This window comes from Leopardus geoffroyi, chromosome E2 (genome assembly GCF_018350155.1).
Source record: "Leopardus geoffroyi isolate Oge1 chromosome E2, O.geoffroyi_Oge1_pat1.0, whole genome shotgun sequence".
Taxonomy (NCBI): Eukaryota; Metazoa; Chordata; class Mammalia; order Carnivora; family Felidae; genus Leopardus; species Leopardus geoffroyi.
In genome coordinates, this window is record NC_059335.1 from 974840 (window position 1) to 998779 (window position 23940).

The 23940-nt window shown below is 44.5% G+C and overlaps 1 protein-coding gene across 2 annotated transcripts; it reads left to right on the top strand.

The window, feature by feature from the left end:
- The first annotated feature begins 1991 nt into the window (after nt 1–1991).
- On the top strand, nt 1992–23940 carry LOC123577857 (zinc finger protein 418-like). 2 transcript variants are annotated; one of them, XM_045440163.1, is made up of 3 exons: nt 2346–2577; nt 6133–6259; nt 19676–23940. In XM_045440163.1, exons 1-3 carry the CDS (start codon nt 2545–2547, stop codon nt 22477–22479), a joined length of 2964 nt encoding a protein of 987 aa, XP_045296119.1. In that variant the 5' UTR covers nt 2346–2544; the 3' UTR covers nt 22480–23940. The 2 variants fall into 2 exon arrangements, with proteins under 2 accessions (XP_045296118.1, XP_045296119.1); XM_045440162.1 differs by lacking the exon at nt 6133–6259 and having other exon boundaries at nt 1992–2577.

The window sequence follows — 23940 nt, forward strand, 5'->3', positions numbered from 1 at the left end:
CATGTCTTTTGCCCATTTCTTCACTAGGTTATTTGTTTTTTGGGTGTTGAGTTTGATAAGTTCTTTATAGATTTTGGATACTAACCCTTTATCTGATATGTCGTTTGCACATATTTTCTTCCATTCTGTCGGTTGCCTTTTAGTTTTGCTGATTGTTTCCTTTGCTGTGCAGAAGCTGTTTATATTGATGAGGTCTCAGTAGTTCATTTTTGCTTTTGTTTTCCTTGCTTCTGGAGACGTGTTGAGTAAAAAGTTGCTGCAGCCAAGGTCAAAGAGGTTTTTGCCTGCTCTCTCCTCAAGGATTTTGATGGCTTCCTGTCTTACATTTAGGTTTTTATCCATTTTGAGTTTATCGTTGTATATGGTGTAAGAAAGTGGTCCAGGTTCATTTTTCTGCATGTCACTGTCCAGTTTTCTCAGCACCACTTGCTGAAGAGACTGTCTTTATTCCATTGGATATTCTTTCCTGCTTTGTCAAAGATTAGTTAGCCATACGTTTGTGGGTCCATTTCTGGGTTCTCTATTATGTTCCATTGATCTGAGTGTCTGTTCTTGTGCCAGTACCATACTGTCTTGATTATTACAGCTTTGTAATACATCTTGAAGTCTGGGATTATGATGCCTCCAGCTTTGGTTTTCTTTTTCAAGATTGCTTTGGCTATTCGGGGTCTTTTCTGGTTCCATACCAATTTTAGGATTGCTTGTTATAGCTCTGTGAAGAATGCTGGTATTATTTTGATAGGGATTGCTACCTACCTGTGTTCTTTGAAGAATGTAAATTGCATGAGTATTTGTCTTTCCAGTGTTCTAATGTTTCTTTTTTTTAACCTTTTTTAAAATGTTTATTTTTGAGACAGAGAGAGAGCAAGCAACTGGGGGAAGGGCAGAGAGAGAGTGGGGGACAGAAGATCTGAAGCGGGCTCTGCACTAACAGCAGAGAGCCCAATGTGAGGCTTGAGCTTGCAAATGGTGAGATCATGACCTAAGCCAAAATCAAGAGTCTGATGCTTAACCTACTGAGCCACCCATGCATCCCCTAATGTTTCCATTCACATTACAAAAGTGCCTAAGTGCCTGCAACTGAGTATTTGCTCAGTGCACAGCGGTAGAGCTGTGAATAAACAGGACACCTCAGTGTCTTGTCCATTTTTAGTAATCTGGCTACTATAAATGTTCACTTCCACTCTTCCCTCCAAGGTGGTATTGCTTAATATTTTCAAGAAAAATACCTCTGCTAAAAGTTCTCTAACATCTTAACTTTCTTCAACATCCCCTGGTATTTTCCCAGAGCTATTTCTAACACTATCTCTAAACTGCAAAAACATTATTACTGGGGCACCTGGCTGGCTCAGTCAGAAGAGCATGTGACTCTTATCTCAGGGCTGTGAGTTTGAGCCCCAAGTTGTATACGGAGATTACTTAAAAGAGAACCTTAAAAAAAAAAAAAAAAGAACAAAAACATTATTACTAATTTTCTGAATTTGCATTTCCAAACTACTCTTCTGAAATAATCTCAGTTCCCCATGCACAACTGTACCTGCAATCACTGGAATATCATAGTCACTTACCAGTCAGGACATGACATCATGGGGGTCAATTACACCCTTTATCTGGAGGTTCAGACACTCTGCATCAGACATTCTGCAACTGTTAAAGTTGTAGCCACTGACCCAAACTAAAATAGCACTAAGGTTGGTCTCTGTTTGAGGTAGATGTCACTTTGCGAAATAGAATTGAGTGTATCTTAGAACACTGAGTAAGAATACTAGGTAGTTAAAAATGGGCAGGACACAATCACTGACCCTACAGGCAAGGAACAAATTTTCTGTGGGAACCAGAGGCAGAGATCCTGTTTGTTCTGGCCTAACATCTCTCTTTATTCCCAGTCACGGCCCTGTGTAAAGTTTTTTCCCTTGCTCTTAGTCAATCATAATAGAACTCACAAAGTGATGACAAAAGCATCAGCTACATTCATTTGAAGAGGAGTAACATACTGCCTTCAGCTATGCGTGGATTATTTTATGTCTGAATGGTTCTATGGAATGATAGGACCATTTAGATCACTGGATTTGGGAACATCTCATTTCTGGGAAGAGGCTGGCAATCACGGAGTATGAAATTATGCCTGTTCATCGCAGTTCACAAGGAGCAAACTCCTTCTCCCTCTAGGTTTCCAGCATCCCTTGGAGAGCAGCCTGGCCAATGCTCAGATCAGAATGGAGAAAACCCTCGCTGCTGCCTCTAGGGATCCGCCAACTACATTTTCCAGAAGACCGTGCGCGGAATTGAGCCAATGGAAGCGTTTCCGCGGGAATTCATCCCGTAGGGGCGGGACTTCCGGCCTCCTCCTTGTGGCGGCCATTTTGCTGCTCTCGGGCGTGCCGGGGCGGGACCGAAGTGACGGAACTGTCAAGGCTCAGGAGTCGTTGTCCCCACGGCGGAGAGGCGGGTCCGCGGCTCGGCGACGACGCCGCCCGAGCTGTCCCGCGGCGGGTGTCTGCTCCTCTTTCGCCGCTCTGGGCCCCGCTCCGCCCACAGAGTCCGATGGCGGCGGCCGCGCGCAGGGACCCGGCTCAGGTAAACGCGAGGCCCCCGGACCCTCCCCCACCCAGACTCCCGAGGCCCGAGCGCGGGGCACCTGCTCGCGTCCCTGCGGCCCAGGTCCGGTGTCCGGGCCGGGGAGGCGCTCGTGGGCGGGGCCCCGTGTCTGAGCGCCGGCGTGACGGGGTGCCGGAGCGGGCTGCAGGGGGCGCCGAGGGGGAGGATTCGGGGGTGTGGGGTCTGCCCTCAGGGACACAGGGTGTGCGGCGGGATCACGGGGGGACTGGCGAGCTGGGGTGTGGTACCTCCGTTCTGAGGGCGCTGGAGGGTCGTGAACCGAAGAGGGACACGGTCCGTGTTTGGGTGTGAATAGCTTTCCGAAAGCTTCTCAAGAGAGAGGTGAATGGGGGTGATGAAGACAAGGAGGCCCCGGGAGTGCAGTTCTTGTCGAAGGTCACAGAGCTGGTAGGAGGACTGAGGCACCGAGGTTGGTCATCCCGAGGTCCCTGGGTTCCAGGGCCGGGCGGGATGCAGGGGAGGCCTGACCTGGTAGAGCCCAGCCCTGGTTGCCTTCACTCAACCACAAGTTCTGAAGGTTGTGAAAGCTCATGTGGCACCTGCGCAAGTCCCTCACTGATCTTGACATCGCCAGTAAGGTGTCCAGGATTGTGGTGTCTTGAGCCCCTTCCCGTGCTATTTTTCCAACGGCTGGGTGTGGGGTCCCTGAGGATACCCCAAGCCGAGGCTCCTGAGTGCAGGCCAAGGGTTACATATAAACAGGTGTGAGAAGCTATCCCAGAAATAGATATCAGAGTGTGCAAATGCTTGGACAGGTACGACCTGCGTCCATTCTCCCTGTCGGGAACAAAGCAGAGGGTCAAGGATGAGGCCTGTAATGTGGCTGTTGAGAATTTGGGCACCTCTTTTGGAGGCAATGAGAGGCTTGGATAAGAGGGGGAGGGGCTGGTCTTACCGAAGTCTTAATGGGCTCTTTCCGGTTGTAGAAAAGATAACAGACCTTGGGGGTAGGGGAGGAGGCAGCTGCTGCAATCCAAATGAGTGCTGATGAACCAAAGCAATGGCCATAGGGGTAGGTGAAAAGTTGGACTCTTCCATTTTTAAAAGAAGGGTAAAGTAGATTTTTTGATGTTGTAGGTGAGGGAGAGAAAAAAGTCAGGGATGACCCCAGGGATTTTGGTCCTAGCAGCTGAAGGGATGGAAGTTTCATCACCTGGGGTGGGGAGGTTGACGGTAGGTTAATTTTCTTTGGGACTGCCAGGAGTTTCGTTTGGTCCTGTTACGAATCCTGTTAGGAGATATTTCAGGGCACAGCTCGAGGAGACAGCAAGTGAATGGCTGGATTTGCCGGTCTGGAGATTTGGGGAGGAGGTGCAGGATGAAGACATCCAGAAGTGGTGGCTGTTGTGTAGACCAGAGAGGAGCTGTGGACTGTGTTTAGGTTGGGGAATGCAGGTCATTATGACAGTGCTTAGCTGGCCAAATAGAGGGAGGCGCATGGTAAGGAGTGATTTTCTTGTTGTGCACCTGATCAGGGTTGCTGGGCACACAAACACGGGTGAAGCAGAGACGTGATGGTGGGGAACACATGGGAGAGAGGATGATCTGGCAGGTGATGAAGGCTCCTGTGGAGTGGAGGCCATGGAGGCACGGGAGTAATTGAGACAAGAGGACACTGAGGCCAGGCTCCTGCTTACTCACTATTGCAGTTTCACGGGAATTTTGTGGTGAGCTGCAGTGGGGTTTGTGGTGTTCAGTCTTCATGGTGCATAGGTCTGGGGCAGACTTTCTTTTTTTTTTTTTTTTTTTTTAATTTTTTTTTTTTTCAACGTTTATTCACTCTTGGGACAGAGAGAGACAGAGCATGAACGGGGGAGGGGCAGAGAGAGAGGGAGACACAGAATCGGAAACAGGCTCCAGGCTCTGAGCCATCAGCCCAGAGCCCGACACGGGGCTCGAACTCACGGACCGCGAGATCGTGACCTGGCTGAAGTCGGACGCTCAACCGACTGTGCCACCCAGGCGCCCCTGTTCATGTTTATTTTTGAGAGAGAGTGAGCACATGAGCAGGAGAGGGGCCAAGAGAGAGGGAGACACAGAATCCGAAGCAGGCTCCAGGCTCTGAGCCATCAGCCCAGAGCCTGACGCGGGGCTCGAACTCACAGACCGCAAGATCGTGACCTGGCTGAAGTCGGACGCCCAACCGACTGCGCCACCCAGGCGCCCCGAGGTCTGGGGCAGACTTTCAAAAGCGGTGGCTATTGGACCAGGATGGAACTGTGGGTCACACTTTAGGAAGTGTGTAATGTAGGTTATAGTGGTAATGCTGTTAGCTGGTCAGAAAGACTAGGGTGCATGCTGAGAGCTGCTTCTCTTGCTTAGCTCCTGGTTGACATTCTAAGTATGAGAAACACAGGCGACAGGGAGAAACGATGGTGTGAATGGTGTGGGAGAGAGGATGACCAGGGAGGCTAAAGCTTCCATGGCACAAGTGGCTGCGAGATGGCTTCGGAGGAGTAATTGAGGCAAGATGACACTGAAGGCAGGGCTTCTGCTAATTCACCACTGTATGGATTCACCAGAATTTTGGGGGGGGGGGGCTTTGATGGGGTCTGGGGTGTTCGGGTCTTGCTGGTGGATAAGATCCGGTAAATGTAGTCCTTTGTGAGAGTCATCATGCCTGGCTGGGGTTTTAAGGAAGGTTGAGTGGAGAGGTGGGGAGTTGTGACCACGGAGACGACAGCAAGTCCAGCACAGAAGTGGAAGTGGGCCATAGCCATCTAATGCACATGTGCTTCTGGGCGGCTGACACTGAAGCAAAGATCAGAGGCACAGAGGAGGACTTCAGAGCAGAATTCAGGGCTTTGCCCAAAGTAGAGTTTGTGGGAGTGCAGCTGTAGGGACTGGAGAGGTGAGAGAGGAGAGTCTGCAGAGCAGTGTGCACATCAAGAGGAAGTGTGTGCTCAGGGCCACAGGGCCCTGGTATTGGAGGTTGAAGGGTACAGCATGAGCCCACATTTCGGTGTGTCTTGGGAGTCTCAAAATGGAGGCCCTAGGGAATTGTATGGTTGGGACCCTACAGGCCAGGATGAATTTGAAAAATTTTTTTTTTTTTCAACGTTTATTTATTTTTGGGACAGAGAGAGACAGAGCATGAACGGGGGAGGGGCAGAGAGAGAGGGAGACACAGAATCGGAAACAGGCTCCAGGCTCTGAGCTGTCAGCCCAGAGCCTGACGCGGGGCTCGAACTCACGGACCGCGAGATCGTGACCTGGCTGAAGTCGGACGCTTAACCGACTGCGCCACCCAGGCGCCCCAGGCCAGGATGAATTTGGATGACATCTCTGTCTCCCTGCCTGATGTTGCTGAGGGCTGAACTCAGTGAATAAAGAGACCCTGAGGATGGGGGGGCGGGGGGGGGGTGGGGAAGGGAGGGGCGGTGCTAGTGGCACATAGGCCTGGAATTCTGGGAGTGGGGAGCTCTGGAGGAGGAGGAGTGTGGTGAGATGTATGGTGAGATGGATTGTGGGATCTCAGAATGTTCATGGTTTCATCTGTCCCCATCGTAACAGGATAGTGTGTCCTTTGAGGATGTCGCTGTGTACTTCTCCTGGGAGGAGTGGAGGTTCCTTGATGAGGCTCAGAGATGCCTGTACCACGATGTGATGCTGGAGAACTTTGCACTTATATCCTCACTGGGTAAGGCCCTCTCCCTCCCCAGTGGCCTGAACTAGGTCCTGTTCTCCCCCAACCCATCCCTTCTCAGTCTCTCTTACGTGTGGACCATGGGCACTGTGGGTTCTCAGCTTTCTGGGTAGTTGCCATGTCGATAGGGCTGGTTTGTTTGCACTGCCCTCTTCTCCCCGCCCCTGCAGCCTCAGTACCTGCTATACTAAAACCCTCATAGGGAAGGATTCAAAGTTAGTCGATTTTTACTGACCGTAATGGATTCCACCATGCTTGCTCTCTTCGTTTGGGTCCGTGAGTACAGATCCATGTCACTTCTGTATCCCAGGGGTTTTGTTTGTTTAAAGTAAGCTCTACAGCCTTGGGTCTTGAACTTAGAATTCTGAGATCAAGAATTGCATGCTCTACTAAGTGAGCCAGCCAGGCTCCCCTGTTTCCCAGGTTTTGATCCCTTCTTTTAGCTGACATGTCTTCCTGTCTCCTTGTGCTGGGTTTGCAGACATTGTCAGACTACTTAGCTGAATCACAGGCTACTTTTCAACAGACTCCTGCAAGGTTTGTACTTTAGGTGTATTTTCTTTCTCCCCCCAGCCTTCTGGAGATACAAAATTATATATATTCAAGTGTACACTGTAGTGATTTGATATATGTATACACTGTGATATAATTTCCACAGTTGAAGTTAATTAAATATCCATTCTTATAAAGTTATTACATTATTTTTCTGTATGAATACCTAAGATCTACTTTTAGTATTTTCAGTAAATTTCAAGTATACAGCATCATTATTAACTGCAGTCACCATGCTGTATGTTACATTCTCAGAACTTTTCATCTTATTACTGAACGTTTGTACCATTTGACCAACATCTCCCCATTTCCTCCACACCCCGGCTTCTGGCATTCTATAGGCATACCTTGGAGGTATTGCTGGTTTGGCTCCAGACCACTGCAGTGTAGAAACATCACAATAAAGCAAGTCAGATGAATTTTTTGTTTTCCTGGTGCACGTAAGTTATGTTTGCATATTGTAGTCTATTAACTCTGTCGTAGCATGGTGTCTCAAAAACAATGTAGCTGATTTAAAAATAGTTCGCTGCTGTCATCTGAAATTGCAGCCAGTCATCTTTTTGTTGGTGAAGGGTCTTGTCTTGATGTTCATGGCTGCTGACTGCCCAGGGTGGTTTGTAAGGTGAGTGGCTGTGGCAGTTTCGTAAAATAAGACAACAACAAAGCTTGCTGCATTGGTTCACTCTTCTGTTCATGAGTGATTTCTCTATAGCATGCGATACTGTTTAATAGCATTTTACCCACAGTGGAACTTCTTTCAGAACTGGAGTCAGTCCTCTCAAACCCTTTTGCTGCTTTATCAGCTAAGCGTATGTAATATTCTAAATTCTTTGTTGTCATTTCCACAGTCTTAACATCTTCACCAGGAGCAGATTTCATCTCTTTGATTTTTTAAAAAATTTTTAATGTTTATTTATCCTTGAGAGACAGAGAGACGGAGCATGAGCAGGAGAGGGGCAGAGAGAGAGAGGGAGACGCAGAATCGGAAGCAAGCTTCAGGCTCTGAGCTGTCAGCACAGAGCATGACATGGGGCTCAAACCCACGAACCGTGAGATCATGACCTGAGCTGTAGTCAGATGCTAAACCGACTGAGCCACCCAGGTGCCCCTGTCTGAATTTATTTTATTTTATTTTATTTTGACAGAGAATGAATGCATGTGTGGGGGAAGGCAGAGAGAGAGAGAGAGAGAGAGGGAGAGAAAGAATCCCAGGTAGGCTCTGCTCTATCAGTGCAGAGCCCATGAACTGTGAGATCATGACCTGAGCTGAAATCAAGAGTCGGATGCTCACCTGAGCCACCCAGGTGGCCATGTTTTGAATTTTTAAAAATTTTAATTCCAGGATAGTTAAATACAGTGTTTTTATATTTTCTAAATTTTGGATTCCATCTCAGTAAACTACTTTCTTTGTTCATCCATATAAAGCAACTCCTCATCCATTCCATTCAAGTTTTATCATGAGCCTGTAGCAATTCAATCATATCTTCTAGCCCCACCTCCAGTTCTGTTGTCATTCCCACCACATCTGCAGTTACTTTCTCCAAGGAAGTCTTGAACCCTTCAAAGTCATGATTAATCCTTTCCAGAAGGTTTCTATTTACTTTGCCCAGATCCATCAGAAAAATCACTGTGGCAGCTCTGTCTGGTTTTACAGGATGGTATTTCTTAAAAATAATGCTTGAATATCAAAATTATTCCTTGATCCATAGGCTACAGAATGGATGTTGTGTTAGCAGGCATGAGACATTAGCTCATTGTACATCTCCATCAGAGCTCACGGGTGCTTTATCACTAAGCAGTGATATTTTAAAAGAAAGCACTACGTCTCAACAGTGGGCTTAAAATATTCAGTAAGCCATATTATAAACAGATGTGCTGTCATCCAGACTTTGCTGTTCTATTTATAGCACGGGCAGAGTAGAATTCCTAAGGGCCCTGGGCTTTTCAGAATGATACGTGAGCCTTGGCTCTAACAAGCTTGACTTTTCCAGCTATGAAAGTGCTAGATGGCCATCTTGCAGTCGAAGGCTGCTCAGTCTGCATTTGGAAAATCCGTGGTTCAGTGTCACCACCTTCACGAACGATCTCCGATCTCCGCGAGGGCTACCAGAGCACTTGCTGCAGCTTCTGCGTCAGCACCTGCTGCCCCATCTGGTCCTTTGCGGGTAGGAGACGGCTTCTCTCCTTCAGTGTCACGAGCCAACCTCTGCTAACTTCAAACTTGTGTTCAGCAGCTTCCTCACCTCCCCTGGCCTTCATAGAAGGGAGAGAGTTAGGGCCTTGCTCTGGATTAGGCTTTGGCTTAAGGGAATGTTGTGACTGCTTTGAGCTTCTGTCCAGAGCACTAAAACTTTCTCTGTATCCGTAGTAAGGCTGTTGTGTGTTCTTATCATTTGTGTGTTCGCTGGAGTAACACTTTTTTTTTTTAAATAATTTATCCTAATTAAAAATATAACTTTTATTAATTTTTGAGACAGAGAGAGACAGAGCATGAACGGGGGAGGGTCAGAGAGAGAGGGAGACAGAGAATCTGAAACAGGCTCCAGGCTCTGAGCTGTCAGCACAGAGCCCAACGCTGGGCTTGAACTTACAGACCGTGAGATCATGACCTGAGCCGAAGTTGGACGCTTAACCAACTGACCCACCCAGGTGCCCTATCCTAATTAAAAAAAAAATATATATATATATATATATTTATTTTTGAGAGAGAGAGAGAGAGAGAGAGATAATGTGAGTGGGGGAGGGGCAGAGAGAGAGGGAGACACAGACTCTGAAGGAGGCTTCAGGCTCTGAGCTGTCAGCATAGAGCTGGATGCGGGGCTCGAGCTCACGAACCTCGAGATCGTGACCTGAACCGAAGTAGGATGCTTAACCGACTGAGCCACCCAGGTACCCCTGGAGTAGCACTTTTATAAATGCTTGTTTATTTTATTTTGAGAGAGAGAGAGAGAGACAGAGAGAGCAAGCATGTGGAGGAGAGGCAGAGAGAGAAGGAGAGAGAATCCCAAGCAGGTTCTGCACTGTCAGCACAGAGCCCAACTCGGGGCTCCATCTTATGAACCATGAGATCATGACCTGAGCTAAAATCAAGAGTAAGATGCTTAACCATGAGCCACCCAGGGGCCCCTGCATGTTTTGTTTTGTTTTGTTTTGTTTAATTCCAGTACCATAATATTTTGATTACTATTGTTTTCTGGTATAGTTTGAAATTACAAATGTGATTCCTCTAACTTTGATCTTTGTGATCAAGATTTCTCTATTTGACGTCATTTGTGGTTCGAATTTTAGGATTCTGGTTCTGTTTCTGGTAAAAAATCCCACTGGAATTTTGGTAGAGTGTAGTGAATTTTAGGTTGCTTTATGTAGTAGAAATATTTTAATAGTGATTCTTTCAGTCCACAAACATAGGATATCTTTCCATTTATTTGTGTCTTCAATTTCTCTCATTAATGTCTTACAGTTTTCATTGTACAGATCTTTCATCTGCTTGGCTAAATGTATTCCTAAGTGTTTTATTTCTTAAATGCTATTGTAAATGGAATTGATTTCTTAATTTCTTTCGAGATATTTCATTGTTAGTAATGGGCATATCTGATTTTTGTATGTAGATTTCTTATCCTGTAAATTTACTGAGTTTATTTATTCATTTTGACAGTTTTTTGGTGGACTTTTTGTGGTTTGCTTTATACAAGATCTATGTCATCTACAAACAGTTTTACTTCTTTTCTGATTTGGATGCCTTTCTTTTTCATCTCTGATTGTTCCAGGTAGGACTTCCAGTACAATTTTGAATAGCAGTTATGAGAGTGGACATCCTTGTCTCATTCCTGATCATAGAGTAAAAGTTTTTACCTTTTCACTGTAGAATGTGCTTTTAGCTGTGGGCTTATATGTGGCCTTTGTGTATTGTGGTGTATGTCTTCTTTACCTAATTTTGGGGAGTTTTATCATAAAAGGATTCTGAATTTTGTGAAATGCTTTTTTTTTTTTTTTTTTTTAATATTTGTTTATGTGATCATATGAGTTTTGGCCTTCACTCTTTTATAAGATAGAACACATTTACCAATTTACTTATGAGGAACCACCCTTGTATCCCAGGGATAAATATCACTTGGCCACAGTTTATGATCTTTTCATATACTGTTGAATTTGGTTTGCTAGGATTTTGTTGCGCTTTTTTACATCTATGTTCATTAGAGATGTTGGCCTGTAATTTTGTTTTCTTGTAAGGTGCTTTGGTGTCCTAATTCTAGTCTTCTAAAATGAATTTGAAAATGATCCCTTCCTCTTCAAATTTTTGGAAGAACTTGAGAGTTTAATCCTTCACTCAGGTACCACCTCACGCCAGTCAGAGTGGCTACAATGAACAAATCAGGAGACTAGATGGTGACGAGGATGTGGAGAAATGGGAACCCTCTTGCACTGTTGGTGGGAATGCAAACTGGTACAGCCACTCTGGAAAACAGTGTGGAGGTTCCTCAAAAAATTAAAAATAGATCTACCCAATGACCCAGCAATAGCACTGCTAGGAATTTACCCAAGGGATACAGGAGTGCTGATGCATATGGGCACTTGTACCCCAATGTTTATAGCAGCACTTTCAACAATAGCCAAATTATGGAAAAAGCCTAAATGTCCATCAACTGATGAATGGATAAAGAAATTGTGGTCTATATACACAATGGAACTACGTGGCAATGAGAAAGAATGAAATATGGCCTTCTGTAGCAACGTGAATGGAACTGGAGAGTGTTATGCTAAGTGAAATAAGTCATACAGAGAAAGACAGATGCCTTATGTTTTCACTCTTATGTGGATCCTGAGAAACTTACAGAAGACCATGTGGGAGGGGAAGGAAAAAAAAAAAAAGGTTAGAGAGGGAGGGAGCCAAAACATAAGAGACTCTTAAAAACTGAGAACTAACTGAGGGTTGATGGGGGGTGGGAGGGTGGGTGATGGGTATTGAGGAGGGTACCTGTTGGGATGAGCACTGGGTGTTGTATGGAAACCAATTTGACAATAAATTTCATATTAAAAAAAAAAAAAGATGTTGATAGAAATCTTGTGGTCATGACCTTTTCTTTGTTGGGAGATATTTGATTTCTGAATCAATTTCCTTGTCATTTGGATTTTATGTCTTACAATTCAGTGTTGGTAGGTTGTATGTTTGTAGGACTTTATTCTATGTTATCTAATATGTTGGTGTATATAGTTCATAGTAGCGTTTTACGATCCTTTGTGTTTCTGTGCTCTCGCTTGCAATTTCTCCTCTTATATTTCTGCATTAATTTATTTGAGTCTTGCCTTTGTTCTAAGTCTAGCTAAAGGTTTTTCAAGTTTCTGCTCAGAAAACCAGCTCTTAGTATTGTTTATCTTTTTATTTTTCTAGTTTCTATTTTATTTTTGGTCTGATCTTTGTGTTTTCCTTTGTTTCTCTAACTTTGGTCTTAGTTTGTTATTTTTCTAGTTTCTTAAGGTGTAAAGTTAGGTTGTTTCTTGGAGATCTTTTCTTTTCTTTTTTTAAGAGCCGGCATTTATTGCTCTAAACTTTTTTCTTAGAACTGACTTTTCACATTCTATATAGATATTTTTATGTATGTATGCATGTATGTATTTATTTATTTATTAATGTTTGTTTATTTTTAAGAGAGAGAGTGTGAGTGGGGCAGTGGCAGAGGGGGACAGAGCACCTGAAGCAGGCTCTATGCTGACAGCAGAGAGCCCAATGTGGGGCTTGAACTCACAAGCTGCGAGATCATGACCTGAGCGGAAGGAAGACACTTCAACTGAGCCACCCAGGTGCCCTCCATATAGATACTTTTAAATGTTTATTTAGCGTGAGCGGGGGGAGGGGCAGAGACAGAGGGGGACAGACGTTCAGAAGCAGGCTCTGTGCTAACAGCATCAGACTCAATGCGGAGTTTGAACTCATGAACTGTGAGATCGTGACCTGAACCGAAGTCGGACACTCAACTGACTGAGCCACCCAGGCACCCCTCACATTCCATAGATTTTGTTTCCACTTTTGTTTTTCTTAAGATACTTTTTTATTTTGCTTTTGATTTATCCTTTGGCCAACTGATTGGATAGGCATGTGTTGTTTAATGTCCACATATTTGAATTGTTAAGTTTCCTCATGTTACTGATTTCTAGTTTCATCCATTGTTAGGAAAAGGTACTTGACAGAATTTCAGTCTTCTGAAATTTGTTAAGACTTGTTTGACATGTGATTTATCTTAGAGAATATTCTGTGTCACTTGAGAGTGTGTATGCTGCTATAGTGAAATGGAATGTTCTATATATGTCTTTTCCATCCATTTGGACGAGAATGTTCAATTCAGATATATTCTTTTTTTTCAACGTTTATTTATTTTTGGGACAGAGAGAGACAGAGCATGAACGGGGGAGGGGCAGAGAGAGAGGGAGACACAGAATCAGAAACAAGCTCCAGGCTCCGAGCCATCAGCCCAGAGCCCGACGCGGGGCTCGAACTCACAGACCGCGAGATCGTGACCTGGCTGAAGTCGGACGCTTAACCGACTGCGCCACCCAGGCGCCCCATCAGATATATTCTTATTAGTATTTTTTGTCTGGATATCTGCCTGTTGTTGAAAGGGGGATATTGATAATTAATATCTGATTGCTGTCTTTTCTGTCTTCAGATCTAGTCAAATTTGCTTAATACTTAAATTAGATGCTTTGTGTGACGCATATATACATAAAATTCGTGCATTCTCTTTATGATTTCATTCCTTTATCATTATGTAATGACCTTCTTTGTCTCTTGACAGTTGTTAACTTAAAGTCTGTTGTATCTCCTATAAGTATAGCTACCCCTATTCTGTTTTGGTTTCTATTTGTGTGGACTATCTTTCTCAATTCCTTCACTTTCAGCTTCTGTGTGTCCTTAAGGCTGAAGTTACTCTAGTGTTGGCAGCATATAGTTGGGTCATGTTTTGTTTTGAGTTCAGCCACTCTGTCTTTTGATTGGAGAATTCTATTAGGACCTACTGTTGCCATGTTAATTATCATCTCAGAGTGTTGTAGTATCTTTCTTCTTCATCTTTTGCTGTCTTCCTTGGTGATCTGATGATTTCCCGTGGTCTTATGCTTCCATTCCTTTCTCTTTTGTATCTCCTATAGGTTTTTGCTTTGTGGTTACCATGAGGCTTACATAAATAATCTCGGGGCAGCTGGGTGGCTCAAGTCTGAGCGTCTGACTCTTGATTCACATCGTGATCTCATGGTTTGTGGGTTTGTGCCCCGCATTGAGATCCACACTGACATCACAGAACCTGATTGGGATTCTCTTTCTGTTCCTCCCCCCACTCACATGTGCGCGCGCTCTCTCTCTCTGTCTCTGTCTCTTAATAAATAAACTTAACGAAAAAAAGATGCCTCATCAAGAATGATGAGATAAAGTGAGGTGAATGATATAGGCATTGTGACATAGCATTAGGCTACTAGAGACCCTCTGAACTGTTATAATGAAGGAGGATCATTTACTTTTGCAACTTTTTTTTTAAGTTTATTTATTTTGAGAGATAGCATAAATGGGGAAGGGCAGATAGAGGGAGAGACAGAATCCCAAGCAGGCTCCGTACTGTCAGCACAGAATCCAATGCAGGGCTTAAACTCACAAACTGTGAGATCATGACCTAAGCCGAGATGAAGAGACGCTTAACTGACTGCACTACCTAGGTGCCCCCATTTGCTTTTGGACCATGGTTGACCATGGGTAAGTGAAACCATGGAAAGTGAAATGGATGAGGACTCCTGTATTTTGACTATGACTATATAATTGCATTTACCAGTGTATTCTATATTTTCATGTTACTAATTAGCATACTTTCATTTCAGCTTGAAGAACTGTTGTAGCATCTTCTGTAGGGTACATCAAGTGGTGATGAACTCCCTTAGCTTCTGTTTGTCTGGGAAAGCAGTTCTCCTTTATTTCTGAATGACAACTTTGCTAGTAAAGTATTTTTGGTTTGCAGTTTCTTTGTTTCAGCATTTATAGAACACACCATGCCACTCTCCTAGTATTCAGTGTTACAGCTAAGAACACCTACTCATACCCTAATGGAGGTTGGGGGGGAGGTTCCCTTGTGTGAGTTCTCTTCCCACAGCTTTCAAATTCTCTGTCATTATATTTCGATTTTTATTATATATTTGACTTTTTTTTTTTTTTTTTTTTTTTTAAGAGCGAGAAGGCACAAGTGAGCAAGGGGCAGAGAGAATCCCACGAGGGGCATAGAGAGAGAGGGAGAGAGAATTGGGGCTCACCTGGGGTTCATGCTCACCTCAAGCAGGGCTCCAGCTCACCCGATACGGGACTTGAACTCACAAACTGAGATCATGACCTGAGCCTTCTTAACCGAAGCCACCCAGGTGCCCCATATAGTTGACCTTTGAACAACACAGGGATTAGGGGCGCTAACCCCCATGCAGCCAAAAATGCATGTATAACTTTTGACTTCTCCCAGAACTTAGTTACTATTAGCCTACTCTTCACCAAAGCCTTACTAATAACATAAATTAACTCATATTTTGTACATTATACATCTACTGTATTCTTACATTAAAGTAAGCCAGAGAAAAGAATATGCTAAAATCATAAGGAAGAGTAAATACATTTCTAGTATTTTACTGTATTTACTGGAAAAAGTCTGCTTATAAATTAATCCACACAGTTCGAACCCATGTTGTTCTTTTTTTTTTTTTTTTTAATTTTTTTTTTTTTAACATTTATTTATTTTTGAGACAGAGAGAGACAGAGCATGAACGGGGGAGGGGCAGAGAGAGGGAGACACAGAATATGAAACAGGCTCCAGGCTCCGAGCTGTCAGCACAGAGCCCGACGCGGGGCTCGAACTCACGGACCGCGAGATCATGACCTGAGCTGAAGTCGGCTGCTTAACCGGCTGAGCCACCCAGGCGCCCCTGAACCCATGTTGTTCTTAAGGGTGACTGTGATGTGTCGTCTTTTTTTCTTTTTTCTTTTTTTTTTTTTTTTTTAATTTTTTTTTTTTCAACGTTTATTTATTTTTGGGACAGAGAGAGACAGAGCGTGAACGGGGGAGGGGCAGAGAGAGAGGGAGACACAGAATCTGAAACAGGCTCCAGGCTCTGAGCCATCAGCCCAGAGCCTGACGCGGGGCTCGAACTCACGGACCGCGAGATCGTGACCTGGCTGAAGTCGGACGCTTAACCGACTGCGCCACCCAGGCGCCCCTAAAGATTTTATTTTTAAGTAATCTCTGTATCCAACATGTGTCTTGAACTCATGACCCCAAGATCAAGAGTCTCATGCTTTTCTGACTGAGCCAACCAGGTGCCCCTGTAATGTGTCTTGGTAAAGTCCTCTTTGGTTTGAATCTTTTTGGGGACTTATGAGCATCATATACCTGTATGTTCATGTCTGTCCCCAGATCTGGGAAGTTTTCATCCATTATTTTATAATCTGTGACTGTTTAAATCAGATTTCTGTCCCTTTCTGTCTTGTCTGTCTTCTCCTTCAGGACCACCATAATGCAAATATTGTTTTATGATGTATAATCCACACAGACTTCCCTTATTCATTTTTTTGTTGTCTTTTTTCTAATTTGAATAATTTCAAAAATATCTTCAGTTTCAGATTTTCTTTTTTTTTTTTTCTTTTCAGATTCATTCTTTTGATTGATCAGGTTGGCTGCTGATTCTCTCTTCTGTATTTTTTTGTTTCATTCATTGTATTCTTCACCTTAACTTTTTTTATTATTAAATTTAAATTCCAGTATAGTTAACATACAGTGTTATATTTGTTTCAGGTGTACAATATAGTATGCCATAATTTGTTTGGTTCTTTTTTATATTTTTGTATCTGTCGAAAATCTTTTGTAATTGTTTTCCTTATTTCATTAAATTGTATTTTCTTGTAGCTCAGTGAACTCCCTTAAGACAATTATTTTGAATTCTTTGACAGTTCTTAGATCTGCATTTTGTTAGGGTGATGGATAAATTACTGTGTTCCTTTGGGGGTGTTCTGTTTCCTTGATTTTTTTGTGTTTCTTGTAGCCTTGCATTGATGTCTGTACATTTCATGGAGTAGTCACTTCTAGACTTTACAGAAAGGTTTTAGTGGGGAAGATCTTTACCTGTGTGTGGCAGTTCCCACTACAAGATGGCCAAGAGGCTTAGTGTCTGCAGCTCTGTCATCTGAGATCAATGTTAGAAAGATTGCAGGAGTCCTCAATAGCTAAGGCTGTGTGTGTCCATAGTAGTAGAGAAACACTTTCTCCCACAGGAAGTATTTTGGCCATGGGGTTCCCATCTTGATGCCCAGTCCAGCTCTTGGGTGTCTTCATGATGGTGGTATCATTGGTGACTGATGTGCAGGCACCTGTGGAGCAGGTACAGGTCTGGTTTCTAGGGTGTGAACTGACACAGAGCATTAGCAGTTCTAGGGTCCCAGATGCCAAATAGTCTGCAGCAGTGTTGGGTGTGCTATGTGAGATGCGGTTGGACACTGAGCATTGATGGAACCTGTGACAGGAGCATGGGTACATTTAGACAGTGTCTCTGGGTTTTGAGGAGCTGGCTAGCCCACAGTGGCCATGGCTTTGGTACTTGAGGCTTGGGCACTCAGGTGACAGCCATGGAGTCAGGTTATGGAATATGGGCAACCACGGAGCAGTTGCATCTCTTGGGTCCAGGGTGTGTGCGGGTTTGATGTGAGTGCCAGCTCTGCTCCCGGGGTGGAGCAGTAGCTCCTTTTTTGGCAGAGGGGGCAGCTCAGTTATTATTCCCTGGCAGGTCCCCATGGTGTCAGCTGTCGGTCATGTTAGTGCAGAAGCTGCCAGGGTCTTCTGCACAGCAGACATCTGGGGTCCATGTCTACAAACACCTGGACACTTCTGTTGTGTAACCTGTGATAGTCCACAGCTGTAGTGGGACTTGTTGAGGTTCGCAGCAGTGGCTGCTGGGGTCCCCTGTAGAGTAGGCCACTGCAGAATGCAGTGGCATCACCCCTTTGGCTGACACATATAGTGCCCACCCTTATTTTCTGTCTCTCCAGGTGTCTTCACTAAGCCAGTGTCCCCATCGATCCTTTTTGTGGTTATTCTCCTTTTTGTGTGCTCCCTTGTGTTGCTGTTGTGTCTTAACTGGACTCTTTTTTAATATTTTTTTAATGTGTTAGAGAAAGCAAGAAAGGGAAGGGCAGAGAGAGAGGTAGAGAATCCCCTGCAGGCTCCACGCTGTCAGTGCAGAGCCCAACGTGGGGCTCAGTCCCATGAACTGTGAGATCATGACCTGAGCTGAAATCAGGAGTCGGATGCTTAACCAACTGAGCCACCCAGGTGCCCCTCTTGTTAAAAAAGGTTTAAAAATTTCATTTAAGTCCAAGGTTGTTAACATGTAGTGTAATAATGGTTTCAAGAGTAGAATTTATCACTTAGTGATTTATCACTTACATATAACACTCAGTGCTCATCCCAACAAGCATCCTCCTTAATGCCCATCACCCATTTAGTCCACCCTTCGCCCACCTCTCCTCCAGCAACCCTCAGTTTGTTCTTTGTATTTAAGAGTCTCTTATGGTTGTCTCCCTCTCTGTTTTTATCTTACTTATTTTTCCTTTCCTTCCCCTATGTTCATCTGTTTTGTTTCTCAAATTCCACATATGAATGAAATCACAGAATATTTGTCTTTCTCTGACTTATTTCACTTAGCATAATATACTCTAATTCCATCCACATTATTGCAAATGGCAAGATTGCATTCCTTTTGATCACTGAGTAATATTCCTCTGTGTGTGTGTGTGTGTGTGTGTGTGTGTGTGTGTGTGTGTACACATGTATGTACATACGTACACATGCCACATCATCTTTCATTAGTCGAAGGACATTGGGTTCTTTCCATAATTTGGATATTGTTGATAGCCAGCCGCCCGTCTTAATTGGACTCCTAAGCCTGCTAAGGTCAAAGGCTGGTTTCCTCTGCTGTCATGCTGACATCATCTACCTTGCTCTTTTTTCTAGGCCTCTTGTGTGCTGGACAGCCCTGGGACAGGGCTGGCTATTCATTTGTCCTGTTTTTCCCTTAGGACTTGTATCATCCATGTCCCATGTAGTTGCTCAGGGCTTACAGAGAAGAGTCCTTGCGTATTACAAGATGGACATGACTCCAGATGTGGCAAGGTGGACTCAGCGGGAGAAGGGATGGGCTGGTCCTGGTGAATGGCTGGAGAGAGTGTGTCATCAGGGATGTGCTCAGATTACACCAGAAACCTGTCTTTATTCACCCCCACTTTTCATGTCATTTCCACTGGCCGCACTTCATTGCTACCTTTTTCTTCTCTGGTTTGACACTTTGCCAATTTCTTGGTTCTTCTCATTGTTTCTACTATGACTTTCAGTGCAGTGATGATCATCACCTCTCTGACTCCCCATCTCACCCATTTCTCTTAGTGTTCTCTCTGTGTGCTCCAGCATTAGCCATGAGATATTCACGTGTCCTTACAATGACATGGAACAGCAGCTAATCTGTTGCAGTTGGATTTTAGTGGGCTTGGATGCATGCTTCTACTCAGCATCTCATCAGCAGTGGCAAAGGTCCTGCCAATAACCGTTGGCAGAGAAACGAGTTGTAGTCCTCATCTCTCTTCCTTGTCTCATATGCTGTCTTTGTTTCCTTCCCTGGTGGGTTATCCACCAGTCTGTGACCTTAGGATCCCAGTAATGCACAACTGAATTCCAACTCCTGTGTTTGGAAAAGCATCCCATAAACTTGTGCCTACACGAGACAGGTGCATATGCGTGACGGGCTTACCCTTCACTATAGTCACCATGTATTTCATGAGAGTTTCTTTGCGTTCAGGTTGCTGCTGTGGAGCAGAGGATGCGGAGGCACCCCTTGAACAGAGCGTTTCTGTAGGTGTGTCACAGGCCAGCACGCCCAAGGCAGCTCTGTCTTCCCGGAAGACCCACCCCTGTGAGATGTGTGGTCCAGTCTTGAGAGACATTTTCCACTTGGCTGAGCACCAGGGAAAGCCAAGCAGCCAGAAACTGTTGAGGTGTGGGGCATGCGCAAAACGATTTTATTTCAGCGTAAACTTTCAGCAGCAGCCAGAGCAGCATACGGGGGTGAAACCATTCAGAAGCAGTGTGGACAAGACCTCTTTTGTGAAGAGCTGTGGATTCCATGATTCAGGAAAGCCCTTTACCTGTGGAGAGATTGAGAAAGACTTCCTGCCTGGCTCAGGGCATCTGCAACAAGGGGCCATTCATACTGGAGAAAAGCTAAACACAATCAGCCAGTGCAGGGCAACTATACAGAGCGGAAAAAGTCATTACACCTGGGGAGAATGCAAGAAAGCCTTTGGTCCCAAACACACGCTTTCTCAGGACCAGTGTTTTGTGTGCAGTGAATGTGGGAAAACATTCAGGTACAAATCTTCATTTGTTATCCACCAGAGATTGCATACTGGAAAAAGGCATCACGAGTTTGATGAATGTGGAAAATCCCTTCGGCAAAGCTCAACCCTCAGTCAGCATGGAAAGACTCACTCCGGATCCAGGCAATACAAGTGCAGCAAATGTGGGAAATCTTTAAGCCACAAATCCATTCTCATTCATCCCCAGCGATGGCACGGTGGAGAAAACAGTTATATGTGTGGTGAATGTGCAAAATCTTTTAGTCAGAGCTCAGTGTTGATTCCATGTAGAGTTCAGACTGGAGAAAGGCCTTATAAGTGTGGTGACTGTGCAAAATCTTTTACCTCTATCTCTGCCCTAAGTTATCATCAGAGATCTCACACAGGGGAAAGGCCCTACGAGTGCAGTGAATGTGGGAAGTCTTTTATCTCTAGGTCTGACCTCCGTTATCATCAGAGAGTTCATTCTGGAGAAAGGCCTTATGAATGCAGTGAATGTGGGAAATCCTTTATCACTCGTACTGCTCTCCGTTATCATCACAGGGTTCACACTGGGGAGAGGCCTTATGAGTGCAGTGAATGTGGCAAGTCCTTTACCCGAAGAAATAACCTCATTATACACCTAAGAGTTCACTCAGGTGAAAGACCTTATGAGTGTAGTGAATGTGGGAAATCTTTTACCTTTAGTTCCAGCCTGCGTTATCACCACAGAGTTCACACTGGAGAAAGACCTTATGAGTGTAGTGAATGTGGGAAATCTTTTAACAATAGGTGGACACTCATTCGACACCGGAGAATTCACACAGGAGAAAAGCCGTACGTGTGCAATAAATGTGGGAAATCTTTTACCTGTAGCTCCACCCTCCAGTATCATCATCGAGGTCACCTTGGAGAGAGGCCTTATGAGTGCAGTGAATGTGGGAGATCTTTTACTACTAGCTCTGCCCTCCGTTATCACCAGAGAGTTCACACTGGAGAAAGGCCTTATGAGTGTAACGAATGTGGGAAATCTTTTATTTCTAGATCTGACCTCCATTATCATCATAGAGTTCATTCTGGAGAAAGGCCTTACGAGTGTAGTGAATGTGGGAAATCCTTTATCCGGAGAAATAACCTTATTTTACATCAGAGAGTTCACACAGGAGAAAGGCCTTACAAGTGTAGTGAATGTGGGAAATCTTTTAATAATAGGTGGACCCTGATTCAACACCAGAGAGTTCACACAGGAGAAAAACCGTATGTGTGCAATGAATGTGGGAAATCTTTTACCTGTAGCTCCACACTTTGCTACCATCAAAGAGTTCATGAAGGTAAAAGGCCTTATGAGTGCAGTGAATGTGGGAAATCTTTTACCTCCAGTTCTACCCTCCGTTACCATCAGAGAGTTCACACAGGAGAGAGGCCTTACAAGTGCAGTGAATGTGGGAAATCTTTTACCTTTAGTGCCAGCCTTCGTTATCATCACAGAGTGCACAGTGGAGAAAGACCTTACGAGTGCAGTGAATGTGGGAAATCCTTTAAGGATAGATCACAATTCAATAAACACCGGAGGACTCACACGGGAGAAAGGCCTTATGAGTGCAGTGAATGTGGGAAGACTTTTAGCCAAAAATCTTCCCTGTCGATACACCAGAGAATTCATAATAGTGAACGGTCTTATGAGTGTAGTGCTTGTGGGAAATCCTTTACATCTATCTCCGGCCTTGGTTACCATCATAGAGTTCATAGAGGAGAAAAGCCTTATCAGTGCAGTGAATGTGGGAAATCTTTTACCAACAGCTCCATACTGATTCGACACCAGAGAGTCCACACAGGAGAAAGACCTTATGTGTGCAGTGAATGTGGGAAGTCTTTTACCAGTAGCGCTACCCTCTCTTACCATCAGAGAGTTCATGCGGGGAAAAGGCCTTACGAATGCAGTGAATGTGGGAAGTCTTTTACTTCCAGTTCCACTCTTCGTTATCATCAAAGAGTTCATGCAGGAGACAGGCCTTATGGGTGTAGTGAATGCGGGAAATCTTTTATCTCTAGCTCCAAGCTACGTTATCATCAGAGAGTTCACACTGGAGAAAGGCCTTACGAGTGCAGCGAATGTGGGAAATCCTTCAGGGATAGTTCCCAATTCAGTCAACACCGGAGAGGTCACACTGGAGAAAGGCCTTATGAGTGCAGTGAATGTGGGAAATTTTTTACACGAAAATCTACACTCTCTCAACATCAGAGAGTTCACACTAGAGAAAGGCCTTAGGTATGCGGGGAATGTTCAATTTCCTATCCACTGTAACAACTCTGGAGGGAGCTTTGAGGAGTCCTCTATCTGGACTGAATCTTAGACATCTAAACATGCTCAGTGGGGAGATCCCTTGTAAGTTTCATTGACTTGGTAAGCTTGTGTAAATATGTTGCACTTTCCATACTGTTCAGGGCTCTTTCCAGACTTAGGTCACAGCTAGATCTTGTGCCCAAAGCCTGTTCTCCTCTACCGCCTGGCAGGTCCCCAAGGTGTGCATTAGTTCACCACCACAGTGTGTTCAGGGAGGCTGACCTTTGTTCTCTCATGAATTGGAGCAAATTAGGAGTAACCTGAGCCCTTAGGGGTCAGCTTCCCCATCTTGACTACCTTCAGCCTGAACCTGAATCATTGATGACCCAGAGAATATGAGTTTGGCTGGCAGCTTACAGAGAATAACTACCTTTTTCAGGGACACGATGGTCTCCTGTGATACTTGTGAGATGTTTTTCCAGTTTCCAAGTCACAAACTTGAGAGTGGTCTGCTGCACATTGCTTTGGCTTAAACAATAATCAAGGCCCTTTTTTTTTAATGTTTATTTTTTAGAGCACACATGAGTGGGAGAGGGCCAAGAGAGAGAGAATCTGGAGCAGGTTCCAGGCTCTGAGCTGTCAGCACAGAGCCCTATGTGGGGCTCAAACCCACAAACCATAAGATCATGAGCTGAGCCAAAGTCAGACGCTGAACCAACTGAGCCACCCACGTGCCCCTCGAGGCTTTACTTTTTAAATCCTTTTTAATCTTGAATGTTCTACTTACTCTGTGGGGTAGTTTATAAACAGACTTGGGCTGAACAGCCATCAGAGGGTGAACTTTTTAGGAGTCTCAAATTGTCCATGCCTGAGGAGGGAGAGGATGATGGCAGAAAGTAGCTTGCCAGCCTTGTTCAAATCTGTATCACTGCCCCACAACCTCTGAAAAACTGCAGGGCTTTCTGGTTTTCATTTGAGGTCCGGATGCTTTGTGTTGTAGGAGTCTCAGTGATGACCCCAAGCAGGGGACAAGCAGGGGACAAGTGTGAGACCCTCAGAGGCTTTTGAAAGCAGCATGAATTTTTCCCTTACTCAGAGGAGCTATCACAGGGGATGTCAGTACTGTTGAGGTGTTTTCTTCCACAGCTCTGCAAACAGCCATGTGCCCTGATGTCCACAATCCATTGGGCCTGGGTCACTGGTTGTAAGACCACAGGCATCTGGGGAAACCATAATTCATAAAGAAACACTGGCTTAATAGGGAGTGGAGGAAACTGCAGCCAACTTGATGGAATGTGCCTCTTCTAAAAATGTGTCCAGGAAAGTTTCTGTGACCATGACTTTGCAGGATCAGTGTGTACACAAATCTCAGGACCTCTGGGCACATTTATCTTATGTAGCTAAAGTAATTGTCAGAGAAAAAAATAAAAATTAAAATAATCAAAA

Bases quoted from the DNA above. Each gene is read 5' to 3' on its own strand.
- LOC123577857 (XM_045440162.1), top strand. From the start codon at position 2,217: ATGGAGAAAACCCTCGCTGCTGCCTCTAGGGATCCGCCAACTACATTT. The intron at 2,578-19,675 runs GTAAACGCGAGG...CTTTGCGTTCAG, and splicing joins CGCGCAGGGACCCGGCTCAG to GTTGCTGCTGTGGAGCAGAG.